Genomic DNA, 21,108 nt, shown 5'->3' with positions numbered 1-21,108 from the left:
TTTCCTAATGTGTGCAATTTAGTGAGGGTTAGTTTTTGTTGCTTCTCCTAACTTGATAGTTAAATAAAGAAAAGATTCAACATGGCTGAGGACATGGACTACTTAATACAATTACACATGACAAGTTTCCAAACAAAAAACACACAGACCATTAACTACACAAGATCCATAGTTTAGTTAACGTTTCCTTAGTCTACACATGCATTTCCTGTGTTGGGTTCACAGTAAAGAATGGGCAGAGATTAAGGACTGACTGTTTCATTTACCTGCAGTATTCTGGTGTACTAAGGGACAACAATGAAAAACAGTAACCAAGACGATTATGGAGAATCTTAATGTATGCCAGTGGAGATTTTTGACTCAAGCACCCCTAAATTTCATCTCAGCACCCATAAAAATAAAAAAATATAAATTTATTGATAAATTTATATATTGTTTATTATCATTTGATGCTGGTAGTTCATGAAGAAAGGGACATCAGAGGCAGAGTGGGGATATGTTTACAAACCCATCTTTCATCATCTAGTAGAAATAATTTTAATACAATATAAAAAATTATGTTTATTGGATGTGTGTTAGCTTTACAGTAAGTGATGCTTTTGATTTTTAAAGTAGTTCAACACAGGTAATCCCATTTGTTAAAAACTTTTTTATGATGTATGCTATACCAAAAAAATATTTATGGTTAAAAGACCATGACATTGTTTACAAGAGCACAGATTCTACATAGATCTAGCCTTAGCTCTCAAAGTGCACCAGATTCATGCGTTTAACTTAAAATTTTTATAAAGACCCTAGAGGGTCGGGGGTTCGCTGTATCCTTCTCACCTTTTTTACCCCTGACCTGTTTGCATGCCTGTTATTAGCAAGGGGGTTTAGCACTTTTGCAAGGCACTGTATTCATGAGTCACATTCTTATTGGGGGCTGAACACCACTAAAGATCTGATCCTAGAATCGCCCTGCTGTAGTGTAGATAATTTCTGTCAGGCTGTCAAGCCTTTGCCTCTGACAAACAAAAATAATACAAAATGAGCTACAAACAGTCACTTTGTTTTCAGTCTCGGGCTATACACTGCTTTTATGTACACGTACAAACAGATTTGATGTAAAGGGTAAAAAAAAATCCTTTGAATGTTTCGATTGATTTCTATTTTTTTTTACTTGTCCCTCTGAGAAAAACATCATACAGTTTCACAAAATGTCATGAGAAGTGGGGAAATGTAAACAATAGCATACAACAACATTCATAATATAATTCACAATTTGAGTCATCTTTACATATAAAAAAATATTAATATTATTTCTTGCAGAAATAACCTTCTATGCGAGCATTTCACATATGTGGATGTGAGAGTAGTATGAATGTGTGTGAACGTCGTAATTATTTCCTAATGGCCCCTCATAGCCTTATGCCTTCCCCTCTAGCTGTGCCAAATCATGCAAACACTGGGTTACACTGTAGAGAAAGATTAACAATTATCTATCTAACCAAGTTATCCTTGGTCTGGATGCCTGGAGGGTATAGCAGGCAGGGCAGAGCACAGAGCGAAGGGATTGGTTGAAACGTTTTCATCATCCAACATTTGAGGTTAACAGCAGGTTGCAAGCCTTGCTTATCAGATGACTGAGATCGATGGAAGAGCAGCTAGTGACAACAGACACACCTGCTTTCCTCTCACTGGCCTCCATAACAGAACGTAGGTCTGGACATCGGGGACTACCTGCGATAGAAAATCATTAACCAACATTGTCCGATGCTATCAGGAATCTATCTTCCTGTTCCAAACAGTGTTGGCAGGATAACAGTGCAACATTTTTTTTCTTCTGGACCATCATATTCCAGTTCCAGTTTCAATAATTTGATTATCTATCATTTTTAATTGCAGGATCTGTTCAAAGGCTGCGGTAGCCTACTTTTTCTATGTTTGTATTGTACCACAAACTAACTCATGTCCGAAATTATTAAGATATGATAATCAAACTTCAAAGTTCTCTGATAGTGGAAGTAAATTACTGGCCCTAATGTCTGAGATTCGTAGGATCCACTTGTAGGCCAACTGTAGCATTGAGACAGCTAAGCCACTAAAGAGACGACTGCCGGTACTGCATCTGTGGAAAAGGTCACTGGGGAGTATTTTAGCTGTGGGATGTCTTAAAGGTTACCTCCATCGTGCTCCATCAAATATTAACCGTACCAGACCTCCCAATGAGACCCCCTGCAGAAAAACAAGACCACTTAGTAAAGCAGGTGTCCTAAGATGCCATAATGCAAGACTGTTGTTATCGCAGTTTAAAACTTCTCTTAAACTTACCTAGACTAGTAGCCGAAGCTTCTGTAAACGTGCACTATTGTTAAGCAGTGTGTCATTGTGGTCTTTTCACAACCAAACATTTGACAGGATTTCTTTTAAAGGTCACAGGCAGGTGCAAGGTGACTTTTTGCCCTTACGTTTTGAGTGGTTGCCATTACCTTATCGATCCAGTTACGTCGCTTGGGGAAACGTAAAGGTTATGGGAATGCTGGTTATCTTTGGGCTGCTCTGTCTTATTACCTGTGAAACTCAGTCCAAGGTATGATAATGGGTAGTTTTAAAGGAGCCCAAACCCACATTTAGCTGTGAAAAGGCTCATAAACATGATCACTGTGTCCTCTTTTAAGGAATTTTGGCAAAGGTGAAGAATTTTCTCAATAATTAAAAAGGTTCCACTTTAAGAGGATATTTGTATTTATTTAATAGAAGATCAAACTGCGAATGCATTCTTTTGCTGGTAAATCAGAGAGACCATTGCTTACAGTATTAATCTGTATGAACAATACAAATGACGGGTAATGGGTAATGGTCGGGTAATGTTGGCCAGATGTTTGGCCATTGGCCATTTGCAAGGAAAAAAGCTATGTTGGTCTGACTGATAAACAGTGTGTGTGTCCTGATAACCATTCATATTTTAGCAAACAAATTCTTCCCACTTCATCCTCTAACTGCTTGTTTCATCGCTGAAATAATGTCCATGCAATGTCCTGCCATCCGCTTGCCATGACTGTGGATTAAACCACAAATCTCGTATTCAGACTGGAATGCAAATCAAGAAAACATAAAGCCAGCGTCTGCCGCTTTCTAAACACTGCAGTCCATTTTAAGCCAATGCTTACCCTTAGGGGGAAATCTGTTAATTTTGTTGTTGAATTTATGCAACCACTTAATACTATACAGGCCGTGGACCCTTTTTGTCAACACACCTCATTGAACATTGTGTCCCTTCTCAGATCCTGCTACTGCCCCTGTCTATTTCCAACTTTGGTTTCTAATAAATGGTGATAGTTTTGTCCCCTAAAAGGTCACGTAGTTACGTGCCTACCATATCTGTCATTATACTGCAACAAACAAACGTCATTCACTGTCATTTGCAACTTTCCCTCAATATCTCTCATGCTTTTGTACTTGTTTACATTATGCTGCTGTAATGGGCACCATGTCTATACAAAGTGATTCATGACTGAAAAGTTGATTTAAATGCACCAATTGGAAGAAAATGAGGCCTACTCCCTTACTGACAAATGCCTGAGAGAAAGCTCTTTTCATTTCTGTCTGTGCATAAAACTTGAATTTCATTTAGTAGAGTAGTGCTCTCTATATGCACTGTCCCAGCACCAAAACTCCATATGGGGTCACAGTTGACAATGAAAAGTGCACACAATCCATATTTTCTCTGCACAATGGGACTGGGCCTAATACCTGAGACTGGGTCTGAAATCTCAAGTCGGCATCAGGCTGCAGAAAAACAAAACAGGGAATAGCATCAGTGCTGTCTGAATGGTTATATAAGGCAGTTAATTTGCCTCAAACATTTCTTTATTTTCTACAGTTCATGTTTTTGTATCTAATCTTAACATACTGTGTTTCTGAGCTTAGACATACTGCAGAACTGAAAGCACAGTAGATAGCCCAAATGAGCACTGACGTGAGGAACCAACAAAATCAACACGTCCCACCTAAAAAGAAGAAATACAGACTGTTTGAGATGTACGGTGGGCATGCCTGGTATCTTGCTTGAGAAGATGAATCAGAGACGGAAAGAGAGAAAGCGAAAGAGGGAGAAGGGCAGAAGGAGTTTTGTGGCTGTTCATTTAGCTTACATTGGATATCAATTTGGGAGTATGTTCGCGTCCAGCTTCCGAGGAGTGCATCAATGTATTGATGTATGAGTTAGACTGAAATTGCACCATGGGAAAAGGGGGCTTCGTTCTGTTTACACGAGGATCAATAACTGTTTCAAAGCTAAATGGTGAGAAATGTCCAGGTCACATTGAAAGATGGGACTGGGGTGGAGGTGGTGATGCTTGTGAGTATCAGACATTGGGTGAGATAGTAAGACAGAAAGTGAAAAGGCGTATGTAGCAAAAACTCCTTGCATTTTCTTTTGGGCTTTGCACTTGTGTACACTGTCGGATTGCTTTCAGAACAGGTAATCCTGGTTTTTACAATTAGTGTAAGAAACAAATTAAGTGTTGCTATGGATTTTGAACAAAACAAAATCTAAGACTCTTTCAGTCACATATTGAGGTGGTACTCTAATGATCCTTGACAATATTGTTAAAATTCAAGTTTCCATCCATGCTTGAGACCATGAAGTTACTGAAGGTCAAGTTTTTCAAGTATACCTACTATGTGTTCAACCCTATAATTTGTTTAGAGCAAAAGGTAAAAAGGAAGGTCATGAAGATTTGGGATGAAAATGTTTAAGTATTGCATTTTGATTCTTCTATATTTTTGGTGAGTTGGAAGAATCGCTTAAAGAAATTGCATGCAAATGGAGAATCTTATCTAATGATTTCCACAGCTGTAGATGAAATATTAAACAGAGCCTAGGGCACAGTAGCTATCTGATTCTCAATAAAAACCACTTGAACAATTTTAAGTGAAGTTAATTGCATTGCAAAAGAAAGAGGGATGGAAAAAGAGCAAGAAAAAGTGATGAAGATAAAATGAAGGAAAGGTCATATATTATGCCATTGATGATACACAGACGCACTTGATGGTTTATTGCAATCAGCTGCATAGCATTTATTATAAAGGGTTGAAAATGTTATATTACCTACATAATACAGTTGACAAAATATATTGTCACCTTAGCTATTTAATATAGATTAATGTTAATGTTGGTACATTAAAATTGACTGTCCAAGATGTTAGTAGACATATGGTTCGTGAGGACCAGTCTGAAGAATACACAGGCCTGAATCTGCTAAACAAGAGTAAATCTTTTTTTAGTTTTGCAGTCAGAAGAATACTGCACCGTGCTCTCTATAAAGAGAAAAAAAGGAACGAAAGCCTGCTGTTGTACAGATACATTTTCTATCGGCCCAGAATGGAATAGATACATTTACACAGCTTGCAGAAATGTAATCTAGCCTTGACCTTAAAAAGATGTAGTTCATGTTGGCCCCAGGTGATTCTGATACCAGCCTGATACTAGATAAAGCCCTGGAGCAGGGCTGAGCATCCCGATCAGCGTTTACAGTAAACTCAATTCTAAGCCCTCTCCGTATGGTCTTGACAATGTGAAGGGAGGGATTGGTTCACTTTCTATCTCAATACTTTCTCTCAGGCGCATGCAATGCTTAAGACATGTTAATAGACTGGAGCAGATAGGCTGGAGTGTGGGAATTATAAAATGCTGAGCCATCGTCTTCTTCATGGCATCCTTGAGGCAGGCTTTTTGGACCGTAACACATTGACTTCCTTCACTGAGGGCAAAACAGAAGAGTAGATGGGAATGCTAATCATCTGAAAGATGAGACTTGCCACATTAATGCACAGATTGAGCATCAATCTGGCACCGCATGGCTGGGGTGGAGAGGCGAGGGTGGCACGTGGCTGCCTTGGCATGCTGCAAGCATCTGGCACTGGTGTGGGGAAAAGCGCACCCCCGCCAGATTCAGTTTATCTCATCACCCAGCATACTGCAAGACAATGGGGTCTGAAAATCTAGTTACATCCTCTCCCTCGCTGTCTGCTGCTGGAGGTCTACATTTGTTTTGTGTACGGGGAGGGCCAGGCTTGGTGGTAATCTCATTGCGCCTGTGGCAGCATTATGCTAGGCTGGGTGGTCACAGGGAGGAGAGGAACATCGCAGGTGATAACAAATTAGCGGGTTTTTGAGGAAATGAGAGGCCAGTCCCTCTCGCACAGCTTTCACCGAGCCACACTTGAGTTGATCGATTGAGACGTCCATCCTCTGGGGTGCAATCACTTCCTAAATGCTGGCCCTCCGACTGCAATCGGAGTCTGAAATTGTAATTGTTCTTGAGCTTAGGGGTTCTCCTTTAGAATAATGATTGTAATTAGTTGGCTGAGACCTCAGATATTAGTGAAGGTTAGAGGAGATATATCCATGGCCTTAACTGACCAAAGATTGTTATAATTCAGGTAATGCGTTATAAATAGGTTGATGCGATTTGATTGTTTGTAAATTAATTATTGTTGCGCTGCATGAGGCAAGAGAACACAAGGGAAGGAACAACGTGTTTTTACATTTCAATCTGTTTGTCTCTGTCCAGGCTAGCCTATGTTTATTTTCAATGAAAGACAATAATAAGGAGCTATAATAATATAATAATAACTATAATTATAATAAGGAGCTACATCCAGGTACAGTATGAGTCCTTCTCAATTGATATCCTTGTTAAATCAAAATAATTACATAAACATGCATACATGCACACATACAAAACACAAATACTACACACTGTACACAAATCAATGCCTCCTTATTCTCCCTTGGGTCTGTTTTCTTCCCACCGCAACAAAACTCATTACTGGAGCTTACTTTGAGGCACTGTGTACAAACTCCAAATATTTCCCTACAGTTACCAAACTGTGCATGTATTAAATAATTCTCCAATATTTCTGTTTACTTTTAACTAAATGAAATCACTTTGCTATTTTTGCTGTGCAGAATTGTTTCTTCTTCTTTACAATTGGTAAAACAGTGGGTGTTTTATGATGGCAGAGCTTAAGGTTTGAGCTTTAAAAAAAAGGCCACAAGGCCACACAGGAGCACAAGGATTAGGCTGGAAGCTGTCATATGGGCAAGCATGTTGCCAGGCTCCTCATTAGCCGAATTCTACATAAGAGACCAACAATCTGGTTTCCATTTCCCCCTGCGTGAAGGAACCAGGCTCCACACATGATTGGGCATAGATTTGCCACTTGGTAACCAGAGCCAAAATCAACCACATGGAGAGACATGTTCAGGGATTCACAAGCCAAACACAAGAAACCACACCGTAAACTGTTAAAAGCGAATTACTGTAGGCTTCTGAGCTTAGTATTCATAGTAATCACTGGCAATTTATTTGAACTATATACAGTACAAATCTCACCTGTTAATCTACCAAATAGCTTTGACCACAGGTTGTCCAATAATACCTAACTGCCATCAAAAAGCCGAAAGAGAGGAAAAGAAACCAACTGTGCAGAGAATAAACATCCGGAAGCAGAATCCTCCAGCATCCAAACCAGCTGCCAAGGATTAACAAGGCCTGTCCAATGCCAAACTGAGACTCCAACCAAGAGGACAGGCCTTCTAGTGGGATTAGAGACATTACATGCTGATCCAAGTCCTGTCAGAAAGGGTGTGATGTACAACAGTCTCCAGCAGAGGGGGACGTAATTAAAATTCAAAGACAGGAAGGGCTGCAGGGCTCAAAGGCTATAAACTAACCGGTCCTGCTCTGTGCTGCTGTGCTAGTTGACCCAGAGGGAGAAAAGTAGCTATAACATTTGAGAACCAGTGAATATATTGTAACAGCAGGACTTGATAAGACTGTCACCTGCAATATAAGACATAATAAAAGCTAATTAATGCTCATACAAACAAGTGACAAAGGGAAGGACAAATGAGACATGAGGGGAGAATTGCCGATTGTTCTATACAGGTGTACTACATGATACAATTAAACGATTTACACCACACCATTCACTATGATGTTTTTTACTTTATGTTGTCTCTAGTTTGAATACAGTTGATGTAAACAACTGTGCTCTGAATAGATACACCATGATGGGTCCTTTGACATAGTTAAAACAAAAAATGCATTTCCATGTTTTGCTTAAGACCTGATGATAGTATGAATGTCAATGAGACCTCTTTCACCTCAGAGTCAATAGGACAATATTATGTCCTATCGTGTTAGTGGGATTACATCATTATTTTAATGACAAAATGACTGATAATATATTATAACTTTTAGTAAAAACTTATGTTAACTTGATTGGTTATCATCCAAACAAACAAACAAAAAATCCTCTGAGACAATGTCTGCTGATAAATGTCTGTAATATGCTACTCTGCACTTATTTTACATGGATTGGTTTTGGGCCCAAGGTAAAACATAAGCAGACTTCTACTTTTTGTATATGTCTTGGAAAGTTGTGAAGAGGAGATGATTATGTTTTAACCAAGGAAAAATGGCAACAGTACCAAAGAGGGGTCTTCTCTTTTGAATTCCCTCCGCACAGTGTCAAAGAGACTGTCAATATGATTTTATGTAGGTTAGCAGTATAGGTAATTTTGCCCTGAAGGACCTAATTACCTACCAAGTGGCAGCCATGACTGATAACACTGACATATATATATCATCCATATTTACATTTACATTTACATTTAGTCATTTAGCAGACGCTCTTATCCAGAGCGACTTACAGTAAGTACAGGGACATTCCCCCGAGGCAAGTAGGGTGAAGTGCCTTGCCCAAGGACACAACGTCAGTTGGCATGACCGGGAATCGAACTGGCAACCTTCGGATTACTAGCCCGATTCCCTCACCGCTCAGCCACCTGACTCCCATCATCCATATAACACATGGATGATGGAAAAATCACAATGGTGTGTGTGTGTGTGTCTATTCAGTGCATGTGTGTGCGTGCACATGTATACACAGGGAGGGACAAATTAGTATACAAACCACATTAGAGCTGTCACAAGCCTGACAGAAATTGGATTAGTGTCACCCATGATAAGGCGAGGGGCAGAAAAGGAAAGATGGAAAATTGGAAAAGAGGAAATGGCTACTTTCCTCTCCCCTTGCAATAATTTCATTTCATATTCAAGGCACTGAATGCATAAATGTACCATTATAGAGCCTTGCAAAGTTAATGGAATATTGTTATGCAGATGGTGGAATTTTTTCTCACTTTCTTTTTATAGCAGTCTGTTTTTCCCCTTCATTTTACAATTGCCTTTGTTAGGATTTAACAAAAAAATTTACACCTCCAAGAGGCCTGTAGTACTACTGCAGACTACTGAAAAGCCCTTGGGGGAGAGACTGAATGAGAACTGTGATTTGTCCAACACTATTATCTCTACCACACTGGGGCACATAGAAATCAATGCAAAGGAGTAACAGACCGCCCAGCAGTATGGTTTTAAACTGTGTCAGAAGATTCAATTAGACTAATGCAGTCAGCAATGGAAGATATGGCTAGGCCTGTGAGTTTTAATACGGCCCCTCCACAATAACCTGGCCAGATATCAGTCTAACAATTATGTGGTGGTGAATGGAAGGGTGAATGAGTTGGAATGTCAGAGTATGGGAGCGGGAGTGAGCTGGTAACCGAAGGGACTGAAAACGAGACAAACAAATTTATACGGATGTGTAAATGATTGGGGATTGGATTTAGAAGGAATGATAGAGATAGAGAAACAAACAGAGGAATAAATTAGGGCAAAGAAAGAAAAGTGGAAGAATGCAAAGGGACAAAAAGAAATAAAGAGAGATTTAAAGTGGTGAGAGCTAGCCCCTCTGCCAGGATCCACAATGAGTCACCCTCCCGTTGTTAGCATTCACCTAACGTAGCACAACCCCAGCTACTGCTGTGTGTACAGTAAAAACCAATAAGAGGGTGGTATCATGGGATTACAGGAGAGAAATATGGCACATTGTTGTGCAGGGAATGCGCTGAAGGTGGAGACAGAGATATAGGAAGGCTGGAGACAGATAGACTCCTATTAGGTATTCAAGCACAGGGATGCAAAAGTAAAAGCACATCCAGAGCCGGAGATTTCCATTTGCTGTATCCAGTGAATCATCCATATATAGCAGCTATTCAGGGGTAAACAGGAATATATGCATTCAGCAGCTAACATGTTCCTAGTTTGGCAAGGTCGAATGTTTACAATACTTGTTGTGTCCCAGTCCCACCCTCATTACAATACATGACAGTCAGTGTACATATCCACATGCAGTCTGTGGCCCCTATTCAGATGCTGTAGATGAACACATGCAAAGCCATCTTTCAACCTACATTTTATGCTGGTGCTGAATGTGGTATGCATGATCTCCTGCACTGTCACCAGTACTCTCTACAGATCAAATCATTCACAAGCTAAGCCTGATAACTCCCTTGAAAGATAACAAGTGAGGAATAGACAGGGAAAGGGTAGAAGAGTGTGTGTGTGTGTGTGTGTGTGTGTGTGTGTATGTTTCTTGCCTAGTGGGGGGTCAGACCAAGAGAGTGTACATCAAAGGATATGCAACCGCAATGTTGCTGTACACTAGCTTTCAAATGGGGGGCTTCACAACAATCTAAAGTAGACCTAGTAAAGGATGAGATGTATCTGGACTTAAAGCTGGATAAGATGAGTAATTTCCCCTGCAATAAAATTGCCCAAGGCATCTATCTGAAGAGAAGCGGTTGGCACCATCAGCACCTGGTTATCTTCCCTCCATTTCCAAGCTAAGAGCCAGCCACGGACCTCCTGGGTTGCTGCCACACCGTACAAGAAGCCATTAAATAAGGCTGGAACACCTGGACAGAGAACCTGGGGAACAGGCAAAGTATGTGTGGAAGGACCCCCCACTTATCTAACTAGTTACTTTTGGTGAAAACACACATACTTTTATTAATTGCGGTGTACACGGTCATGGGAAAAGGATCATTTGTGGTTGGACGTAAAACTTTATTGCTCAAAACACAATATATGCAAGCCTCAATTTGGCACAGTCTCTATGATAACAAATATGGGACTAAAAGGTTTAGCGGGAGTAAATTCTACACAGAAAATATACAGTAGGATCAAATTGCTAAGTTGTCATTACACATACAGTGTGGACAGAGCTTGCAGGTGGAAGCAATCTATTTTCTTTGGCTTTCAATCTATCTCACCTTACCTTGAGCCAACTTTCCATCTTGTGGTGCAAGTGATGTAACAGTGTCCTCCAGTGGAAATCAGAGGAATAAATTAATATGGACCACAGGTTCTACCTGGTCACTGTGCCTGGTGAGGCCTGCTTTACTGCTTTGTGATTTCTGGTTCAAATAAGTGAATGAATATTTAAGTCAAAGTCACTTTGGTCCAAAAAGCCATATTTTTGGGAATGCATATACTATTCCTTCATGTACTTTGTGTCATTATTTTCATGTCATTGGCATGTGCTTATTTCTTCTTATTAATGCAAAACATGTAGGATGCAGAAAAACATATTAACTCTATAATAGAACACTTAATTTGTTTATAAATGTATTCTGCGCTGTCAAAACACAAAGAAAATGTTATCTGGGAGGACACATCCAAGCGTTCACTTGAATATGCTGCTTATCTAAAGGAATATTCAAATCTAGGTCTGTTACATTAAGTTCCTATTGGCCTCACTAAGAAATATTATTATGCAATGCATGCCGATAATATAATACTTTTCTTAATTGAAGTCAATGAGTGGAAATAAATATAGATGTAAAATGTATAGTTGTAACACATATAGTACAGTAACAGAATTATAACAGGGAAATTCCCTCACAAGAGATCCCCTTGAATCGACCAACACACCTTTCTATTGGCATACATAACTTACATTTACATTTATTCATTTAGCAGACAGTTTTATCCAAAGCGCCTTACAAGAAAGAGCTTTACAAAAAGTGCATAGGTCAATGATCATAAACAACGAGATAGCCCCAAAAACATTGCGGGTAGCCAAAACATGAAGCATGCAGTGTGAAAAGCAAATAAGTGCCAATGGGTAGAACCAGAAGAGCATGTAGTTAAACAAATTACAATAAACAACATTATCCTCGAAAGTGATAGAGTGTACCTGGAGGAAAGAAACTTGCTCACATACATGATAATAGCCTGCTAAGTCTTTCTGTACAGTTTGTTTGACTAGTGTTGTACATTCATCACCACCCCTCTTTCTTTGATTACCTGCCAGAAACATGCCTTGGCACTGCTATTTTAACCCAGGCCACCTATTGACCTGACAGAGGAGTGTCAGGAGAGGCTGGGTGTCACAAGCAGGTGTTGGCTTTCAGCAGGGACCAGAATTGTTTGTGGCGTAGGCTGGAACAGTTGGACTCCTGGATTACACGGCATAGACGCACTGCAGGTAAGGACACCTGTCTTTTCATCCTCTGTGATGCTTAAAGAAACATGCTTATTCTGCATTCATGTGTTCTTCTACGTAATCCCATGTATTGGACGAGATCTGGTTGATTTTCAAAGATAAAATCTGGTGATGTAGTTTAGTAGTGCTTCTTTTTCAATTACAACTATCTTGAACAGGCTAGTTTATCGACCAGTGTGTGTTAATAGGTTTCAATTCTTGTGTGGTGTTCATATTATTGGTCCTCACCCAATGTCTGCGGGTTTGATGGACTCACAATATTACTGTATTTTTTAAACAATACAGCCATAATTTCTGTAACTGAACCCTCAATTTGCATTTTACTGTGATAAAGTGTTGGAAAATAACACATTTTCTAATGTATCACAATAATGTTTGGAAATACTGTGTTGTAATAACATGGAAAATTGGTCCCACAGACCCATATATGGGTTTAATAGACTATAATTCAAATAACAAAAACTATGTTCACCTAAATGTTATAATTAATCACCCACTTTGTCCTTATCTTCTCGTCCTTCAATATTTCAGTTGAGCAGTTAACAAAGGCATCAAAATGGAGGTCCCTAACCCCCTTAAGATGTACGGCCTGTACTTGGAAGCAGTAAATGATTACATCAATGAGTCCTATGGGGAGGATGTATGGAGACTGATTGAGGCCAGAGCAGAAATACCCCATCTGAAGTTTGTCCGCCATCAGATGTACAAGTACGGTCATCGTCATGCTCTTTCACATTAATCACCATGATGTTGGTTACTTTTTTCAAACCTTCAAATCTCAAACCCACTTTCTGTCGCTTTAACATCAACTAAATATATTTTGAGTTGTAAACTTGGATGTAAATGCAACATAGAAAGCTGTGCCTATTGTGATGTAGAATTTGTTTTTTTTTACAGTGACAACCTCATCCTACGGTTAGCCAAGGCAGCTGGCGAGGTACTGGGAAAAACCCACGACGAGCTGATGTATGCCTTTGGAGTCTACATGGTGAAGAGGATCGGCAACTATGGCTATGAGAGGATTCTGAAGGTGGCCTTGCAACCTTTGGAATTAAGAGCAATCTATAAAAAATGACAATGATTTTGATTAAAGATGAATTCAATATTTAATACAAGACTCTCATGTAGGACAAACGCACACATATTAAACTTCCTGGTTTGTATTTGAAGTACGATGTATCCAAGCCAATACGAAAGATGGCTGAATATATAATTTCCTATCTGTGACAGGTGCTGGGGCGTAATGTGCGTGACTTCATCAATGAACTGGACAACCTGCACGAGTACTTCCGCTTCTCCTTCCCCAAGGTGCAGCCGCCTAGCTTCTGTGTGGAGGAGGAGTGTGAGACTAGCCTCACGCTGCACTACCGCAGCACCCGCAAAGGGTTCACCCAATTTGTCAAAGGTATGTGACAGTGGAAACCCCGGGTCTACGGTTGAGATTTTGGACTTGAGTCGCCAGGTTCCTCATGATGATTGTTCCTCCTCTACTGACACAGGCCAGCTCTCCCAAGTGGGACGACAGTTCTACAACACAGACATTGAAGTGGAAATCCTGTCAAAAGAGGAGACTGAGAAAATGACATATGTGGTAAGGATTAGGAAAGGAGTATTTTTGCCTGGCCAATGGTGCGTGGTCATTGTGACTGGACAGGATTTAGGTTTGCATTGACCAGGAAATCTGGAAGGATCTGTCGTTTGACACAAACGTATCACTTCTGAAGTGATACAATCAGCTCCATTGTCAAACCACCTCTGGATTAACTCTAATGCCTCACAGCTGTACTGTTGCAGTTACCATCGCCTGTACTTTATCCACCCACAGATCTATAAGATGAACTTTGACAATGCCGCTTTCAAGCACCGCATGCCTCAACAGAAGACAGCCCCTGGCTATGAGAAGCTCCCAATGAAGAGGGGCATATTCTTCGACATGTTCCCCTTTAGTGTCATCTTCCGACGGGACATGACCATGTATCGCATCGGCGATGGCCTGAAGGAGGTCTTCTCCGATCTGCAGGGCAAGAAGGTCAACGAGGAGTTCACCCTGGTGCGACCCATGCTGGAGTTTAGCTGGGAAAATGTAAGTCTAGAAGTAAAGAAAATTAAATTTTCCATGTGATTACCTAAACAACATCAAAGTTAGCATCCACTTGGCCATGGAAAGCTATACTTCCCCCATATCAAGTTTCACTGTAATATATTGTACCTCTACACCCATCTGTAGCTAATGCTATGTAGTTACATGGTTGTTTTGAATTACACCTTAATATGAAGTATTTCTGTTTTCTGCCCAATTTTCTGCTCCCTTAGATCTATACCCACTTGAACAATGTGTTTGAGCTGCTCTCCAAAGCTGTGGTAGAGAGCAAACAGAAGGTCAACATCCCAAAACTGAGTAAGGAGGAGCCTGAGGAGAAAGAGGAGTGCGAGAAAGTGAATCGAGAGGAAGAGAGAGGTACCGAGTTGGCAAGGGTCCATGCCCTACTCCGACTTTGCACACAGGCAGCCGAAAAGAAAGGGGAGTACCTCAACCTTTGTTTTTCCATACCAACCATTCACTCAACTGACTTACAACACATCATTTAAGATGTCTATGAGACGATGATGAATAAAGTTATCGATAACAATTACAATTACAAAATCAATGTTGTATTGGTCTCTCACACATTTGCTTGCATATCAGTTGCATATTCACTCATGTTGCCGTGGACTCACTCAGGCACTCACAACTAACTCCTTCACTCAGTCATAACTCACTCGCTTGCTCACTCACTCACTCACGAATCGATTCACTTCCCCTCTCGAAGCCTTTCTTTCCTCATTTATTCAGTCATTTATCCCTACAACCGTTAGATGTGAAGTCCGTGGAGGACATGAAGGGAACGGACCAAGAGTACAGTGGTGCCCTAACTCAATACAACAGCTCCGCCAACTCTGGAGGGGAGGACATTGAGCTCCTGGCCTTCCAGACTGTCACTGGTGAGAATCTATTCTCTATTCAAAAACCACTTCAATCATTCAGATGTCAATCACACACAGGTTTTGATCTTTATCATGTCCAGGGAAATGCAGTGAAACCATCTTTGAGGATATGAGGGAACCCCCGAAGAAGCCCCTCCACTTGAAGGGCCAGATGAAGTATGTCCCTCAGTGGGACTCTCTCATCTTCCTTTCCACCCCCATGTAAGATCCTTCACAATATTTAAGAAAACAAATATAAACATAAATTACAGTTACATACAGTAATTGAATGGGAAAATGTGTCCAAACTTTTGACTGGTACTGTGAATCAAGAACTAAAATTCAGTCAATCTTAGAATGCTGTTAAAAAAAACTGTTACACAAACATGTGTCACCTCAACACCGTCTTACCGCCCCACACTACTGTTTTCTATTGATCTATTCTCCTATTCTGGTGCCTTGTCCTCTTACTCCCCTTTGTTCATGCAGCATAGAAACCGTGGAGGACATGATTAAAATGGGGGTATATGTGAACGACTTAAACCTCCATGACTCTAGCAGAGAGCTCATCTTAGCTGGAACACAGCAGTCGGCTGAACTGCAGTTGGCTCTGGATCAGGTAACATATTTCTTCTTGTCACAAGAACAGCAGTTATTTATTTTACTGGTAACATTCCGTGCACGTTCCACCTATTTTCCATAAGATGCCCTTTTCTTACACATGTGAAACTGTCTCTTGAGATCTTGATACTACTATGACTAACTTCAATAAAAATAAATAAGAATTCAAGTCATCTACTTTTTTTGCTTATGTCCCTTTAGGGGTTCCACAATACTGTTTGTATAAATATTATGCTGACACTAATATAGGCTCTTACATTGCACATCGACCGATACAGTGCATGAGAAGAATGTTTGGCCACATGAATAAGATGAAAAGCTTAGACCTAAAGAAGCTGAGGAATATTGTACATGCCCAAGTGTCTCTCAACCTTGCGTACAACTACAGGAGCAGCAGAAGTATGCCCAGCTGATGGAGATCATCAAGAAGCTGGACGAAGAGAAAAAGAGGGGGGATTCCCTGCTCTATGCTATGATCCCAAAGGCTGTGGCCGACCGTCTCAGGAAGGGCATCACTGCCCTGGAGACCTGTCAGGTAACTGACAGACATTGCAACATGGATGCAAACCAACTGCTTTTTTAGTTCCAAAAAACTTTTGGAAAACTTCAGAGAAGTGTATTGTAATTTAGTGTATTTTCTTTGTTGCTATTAGGGCCAATGAACCCTGCAATGATTCAGGCTTTATCTTAAAAATATATTATATGTATATTTCACAAAGCGCATGCTATTACTTCAGTCCTTTTCGTAAACCTCTCCTATATTCCATATGTATCATGGCTTTCCCTTCCTCAGATCCAAAAATACCCATTAAACTGTTATGGTAAACTGCTAAAAACTCTGGAAGGTGACTGTTCCTGCCTTTCCTTGCCAGGTTTTCCCAGATGTAACCATCCTGTTCAGCGACGTTGTGAAGTTCAATGAAATCTGCATCCACATTACGCCCATGCAGGTGGTGGACATGCTCAATGAGATCTACATTGTCTTTGACACGCTTAGTGAGAAGCACAACGTGTACAAGGTGAAAACAATCACGACTATGTTAATCCCATTATATGGTCCTATATATGTTATGTCCTGTTCTGAAATTGTCAATTTCAGTCTCAAAAAGGGGATAATGGCTTATTGTGCCCTAAATAGATTTGTGGTGGTACTCTTTAACAACCTATAATGGAAATTCAAGAAATGTTCTATTGTATTCAAGGATTCTGATCTTTAAAATATGAAATATTTCTTTTTAAGACTTGGAATCAATACATGTGTAATAATAGCAACATACACAATACTTTTTCCATTATTCTTTTTGGCCTTGATTTTTCCCCGGAAACCCACTATATTCACATTGTATTGCATTTCTATGCTGACTGTCAAATCCAACGTCCCCACACTAAACCGTTCTGTGGTTACACTGATGTAGAAAATTACGTTTTTTTTCAGCAGCTAGTCTGAACCAAACTTAATCTTACCAGGTGGAGACGATCCGAGACGCGTACATGGTAGTAGCAGGTGTGCCCAACAAGACCACATTCCATGCCCACCACATATGTGACATGGCCTTGGACATGCTGAGCTCTATCGACCACCTCAAAGACCCCTCCACTGGGGACAACATTCAGATCCGAGTCGGTGAGCACAAAGATACACAATAGCAAGACAAGCTGGACATCTAAATAAACAGATTTTCCATTGAAAAGACATCTTAGTTCGAAAGTGCCCATTTATATTGACACCAACACTAATATACTAATACACACATGAGGCATTCCGAATTTACAGTATGGTCTTTCTGACCCTGGTAAAAATCTATCAAATGATGTTCAAGGTATATCTTTTTTCCAGATTAAGAAATTAGATTGGTAACTTATTTGTTTGATTATGTGTTGTAGGTATTCACTCAGGCATGGTGGTTGCTGGGGTGGTTGGACTGAAGATGCCTCGCTACTGTATGTTTGGAGACACAGTGAATACTGCTTCTCGCATGGAGAGCAATGGGGTGGTAAGGAATGCTGCCACAAGATCCAATGTTTTAGTTATTGTTGTGGCTTAGGTATATGGTACAACTGACTGAATGTTTTACTGTCTGTTAGTCTTTAACCTTTGACTATTTGTGTATAAAGGGTATGCAGATACATATCAGCCAGACCGCCAAGGATCATCTGGAGCACGAGCCTTATATAATCGAGGAGAGGGGCAAGATATTTGTCAAGGTCAGAGTTTTTATATTTAAGAATGCTGGGCCAACTGACACTGAAGAAGAAAAAAACAACATACCACAATAGCATTCTGTTTCGTAATACTCCTTTTTGTGTCCATAAACATACATTTCACTGGCATTACAGAAAGTAAATAATAGCAGTAAGAGTCAATATTTGATTGTGCTTAAACCCAGGGTAAAGGCCAAATGAAAACCTATTGGCTGAAAGGGAAGAAAGACCTCTCGTTCAAGACCCCAGCAGAGCTGCGCTACAGCAGTGAACAGAAAGACTCAGAGGACAGGAGCTCACATGGGTGAGTGGGGAAAAGGAGGGGAGGAAGGGTGAACAGAGGAAAGGAAAGGGGGAGTGAAAGGAAGGGGAGACTAAAGTTAGACTGGAGTTGGAAACCTCCACATTAGCAACCTTTCTATAGTAGACAGATGCAGCATCCCCCCTATTGTTTATTGTGTATGTGTGCCAACAGCTCCACCTGCACTAACACCAAGCGCTCCACCTCTAACCTCAACATCCCCAATGAGGAGCAGGCGGAGAGAAAGCCCACACCGACCGATATGCCTGCAGAAACCTTACCCCAGCGAGAAGGCAACACGGAGGCCCCCTCTGTTTCAGCTGAGCCCCAGGAGAAGGAGAAAGCCAAAAAGACTAAGAACAACAAAGGGGCTAAGACGGAAGCACCCCAAGTCAATGCTGTGCAGGAAAGTGCACCCCTAGTGGGCAAGCCAGAGAATGCAGCCCCTGTGTTGAACAAGAGAAACAGCTTCCGGCAGCAGTATGCCAAGCTACCCACCAACCTGCCCTTGCGTAGCACTTCCTGCTGCATACTGTAAGAGCAGCCAGAGTGTTCAAGTCATGCTTATAGGGAAAATGATGGCGGGGTGAGGAGTGAAGTTAGGAAAGGATATGTTGTGCGACGCCCCAAGATATGTTCCATGGGTCAGGACAGTAAAGAGTATAGCAACATGAAATTCCAAAACAAAATACTCCAGCCTTGCCATTTAGTTCCACACACAATTAGCCAGTGAGACCATATCCTATCAAAGACATACATAGGTAGTGTATAGGTGGTCTCAAGGCCCCTGTCTCTCCTACATGAGAGTCAGGGAGAACAGCATGGCAAAAGTGGCCTGCAAAACCTGGGAGAAACCTAGAACAGCAGAGCCAGTGTTTTATCTCAATGGCCTTTATTAAACACACCCCAAAAATCCCCATTCTTCTCATGTTACTTCCTTTTCCTTGTTTGAGTCTTGCATCTTCATAAATGTTTATGCTCCCCTGTGCCATTTATACTAAACTAGGTCCAAAGTGAGTGGAAGTGGAATTTAGCTATTATTGAAGCTATATCGTTGAAGTGTTGAGAAATTATTTTCTCCCAAAATTCACCTAAACCGTATTTGTAACACTTTAATCTCAGACAAGTGTTGGGCACCAAGCCTCGAGTATCAGTAATTGTGAATAGAAAATGAATGCGGAAAAGAGGTACATTTTCAAATGCTTTTGAAACAAGACTCAAACAAGTAATACATTTTTAATCCCAACTTCAGTTCTTCAAGTTTAATGTTTTGCATGTTGTCACGCATCAAGAGAAAACAGACCTGTAATGTACATTTGTTCCGTTAATATGACCATGTTACAATTGAGGAATCATAACAATGTTCTGGAGAGTGATATAAGTCTCTTTTTCTTCAATTAAAATAGACTGCACACTCAGATTGGTACACAGGGTGATATGACGAGAAGTTGTATTTTATTTGCATGAACAACGATTTTAGAACATTTGAATAGAAAAGAATATAGATTAATTATTTATAATGATGGATATTTAGCATGATTTTCTCAATAATTTGTTTCCCACTTACCTTTATGTTAGTATATATTTTAACTATAAAAATTTGATGTACAGTCACTAAAACATGACTCTGCATTTGTTTGTTGTTCCTATTCTTCTTTACAGTAAAAAGGTTAGCCAAGTTTTTAAGACATAAAAAACTGTAAACACAATCAAATGATTATAGAAGCAATGGAAGAACCACAAAAATGAAGGAAGGAGGAAGAGTTGCATGTGATACACATTCCACCAAAGCAATGAGGAAGATGACTAGTAGTCAAATGTAGGGCGATAAGATTAATTTCTTGATCCCTTTTGAGTTAAGATGACTTATCTTTCTATGTGCCACCCGCCCACCTATCAAATAACACATCTAGCAGAACTATAATGTGTGCTCAGAAAAACCCTATTTTAAACCCTATACACACACTGAAGTCAGTAAATTAACATTAAAATAGTGATTCTCGCTTTCCTCAAAGTATTTATCTCAACAAGGAAGTTGTTCAAATGGGGCTTGTTATAATAAGGGTGGAAAAGGTAAAGGACAAAAACTCACATACAAGCTCACAAAACACACATTTAACTGTCACAGACATTTCTGTGTAAGATGTCATTACAAGATAAAGAGGAAGCCATCAGGAAACCGCTTAAGCACTGCTTCCTGTCTGTTGCCATGGTGGCAGGCCCCATTTTTCAGTTGAACAGTTTACAACATCTCAACTCAGTTTATTTCTTACAAAGGGATGTAAGTAAAGAACACTTTCAAAAAGAAACACAATGATGTACGTCTCAAAATCTACATTCCACACACTGTGGGCTGGTATCCACTCTGGCACTCCCTTCAGTCCAGATGGGCCTTGACTTGACCTCTCACCCTAAAATTTGAAAACAATCACACTTTTCAGACTACAGCACGATTAGACAGATCCCTTTAAGGGGTTGAGTCTCTGTTGACTGCCCTTTGGTCCAGCTGGTTGTCATTGAGATAAACCGATGGATAAACAGATTGCTTTTCAATTAGGGACTGGCCCAACCCATTTGAATCAGTTCATTCATGACTTGTCAGTGTGCTCTTTGAT

General features: G+C 40.3%; 1 protein-coding gene across 1 annotated transcript; it reads left to right on the top strand.

The window, feature by feature from the left end:
- The first annotated feature begins 13,149 nt into the window (after positions 1–13,149).
- Positions 13,150–20,019, top strand: LOC134023850 (soluble guanylate cyclase 88E-like). Its single transcript, XM_062466208.1, has 16 exons — positions 13,150–13,154; positions 13,303–13,435; positions 13,636–13,810; positions 13,905–13,996; positions 14,231–14,488; positions 14,719–14,977; positions 15,262–15,387; positions 15,471–15,591; positions 15,859–15,988; positions 16,379–16,525; positions 16,863–17,009; positions 17,458–17,614; positions 17,875–17,984; positions 18,106–18,195; positions 18,378–18,496; positions 18,668–20,019. The coding sequence occupies exons 1-16, from the start codon at positions 13,150–13,152 to the stop codon at positions 19,029–19,031; spliced, it is 2,433 nt and encodes an 810-aa protein (XP_062322192.1). The 3' UTR covers positions 19,032–20,019.
- Positions 20,020–21,108: the final 1,089 nt, after the last annotated feature.

This window comes from Osmerus eperlanus, chromosome 7 (assembly GCF_963692335.1).
Source record: "Osmerus eperlanus chromosome 7, fOsmEpe2.1, whole genome shotgun sequence".
Classification (NCBI taxonomy): domain Eukaryota; kingdom Metazoa; phylum Chordata; class Actinopteri; order Osmeriformes; family Osmeridae; genus Osmerus; species Osmerus eperlanus.
This window is presented reverse-complemented; position numbering and strand designations above follow the sequence as displayed.

What these genes read in the sequence shown, in the direction of transcription:
- LOC134023850 (XM_062466208.1), top strand. An exon ending in TGGAGTTTAGCTGGGAAAAT is followed by an intron (nt 14,489 to 14,718) that starts GTAAGTCTAGAA and finishes CTGCTCCCTTAG; the next exon opens with ATCTATACCCACTTGAACAA. An exon ending in GCATGGAGAGCAATGGGGTG is followed by an intron (nt 17,985 to 18,105) that starts GTAAGGAATGCT and finishes TTGTGTATAAAG; the next exon opens with GGTATGCAGATACATATCAG.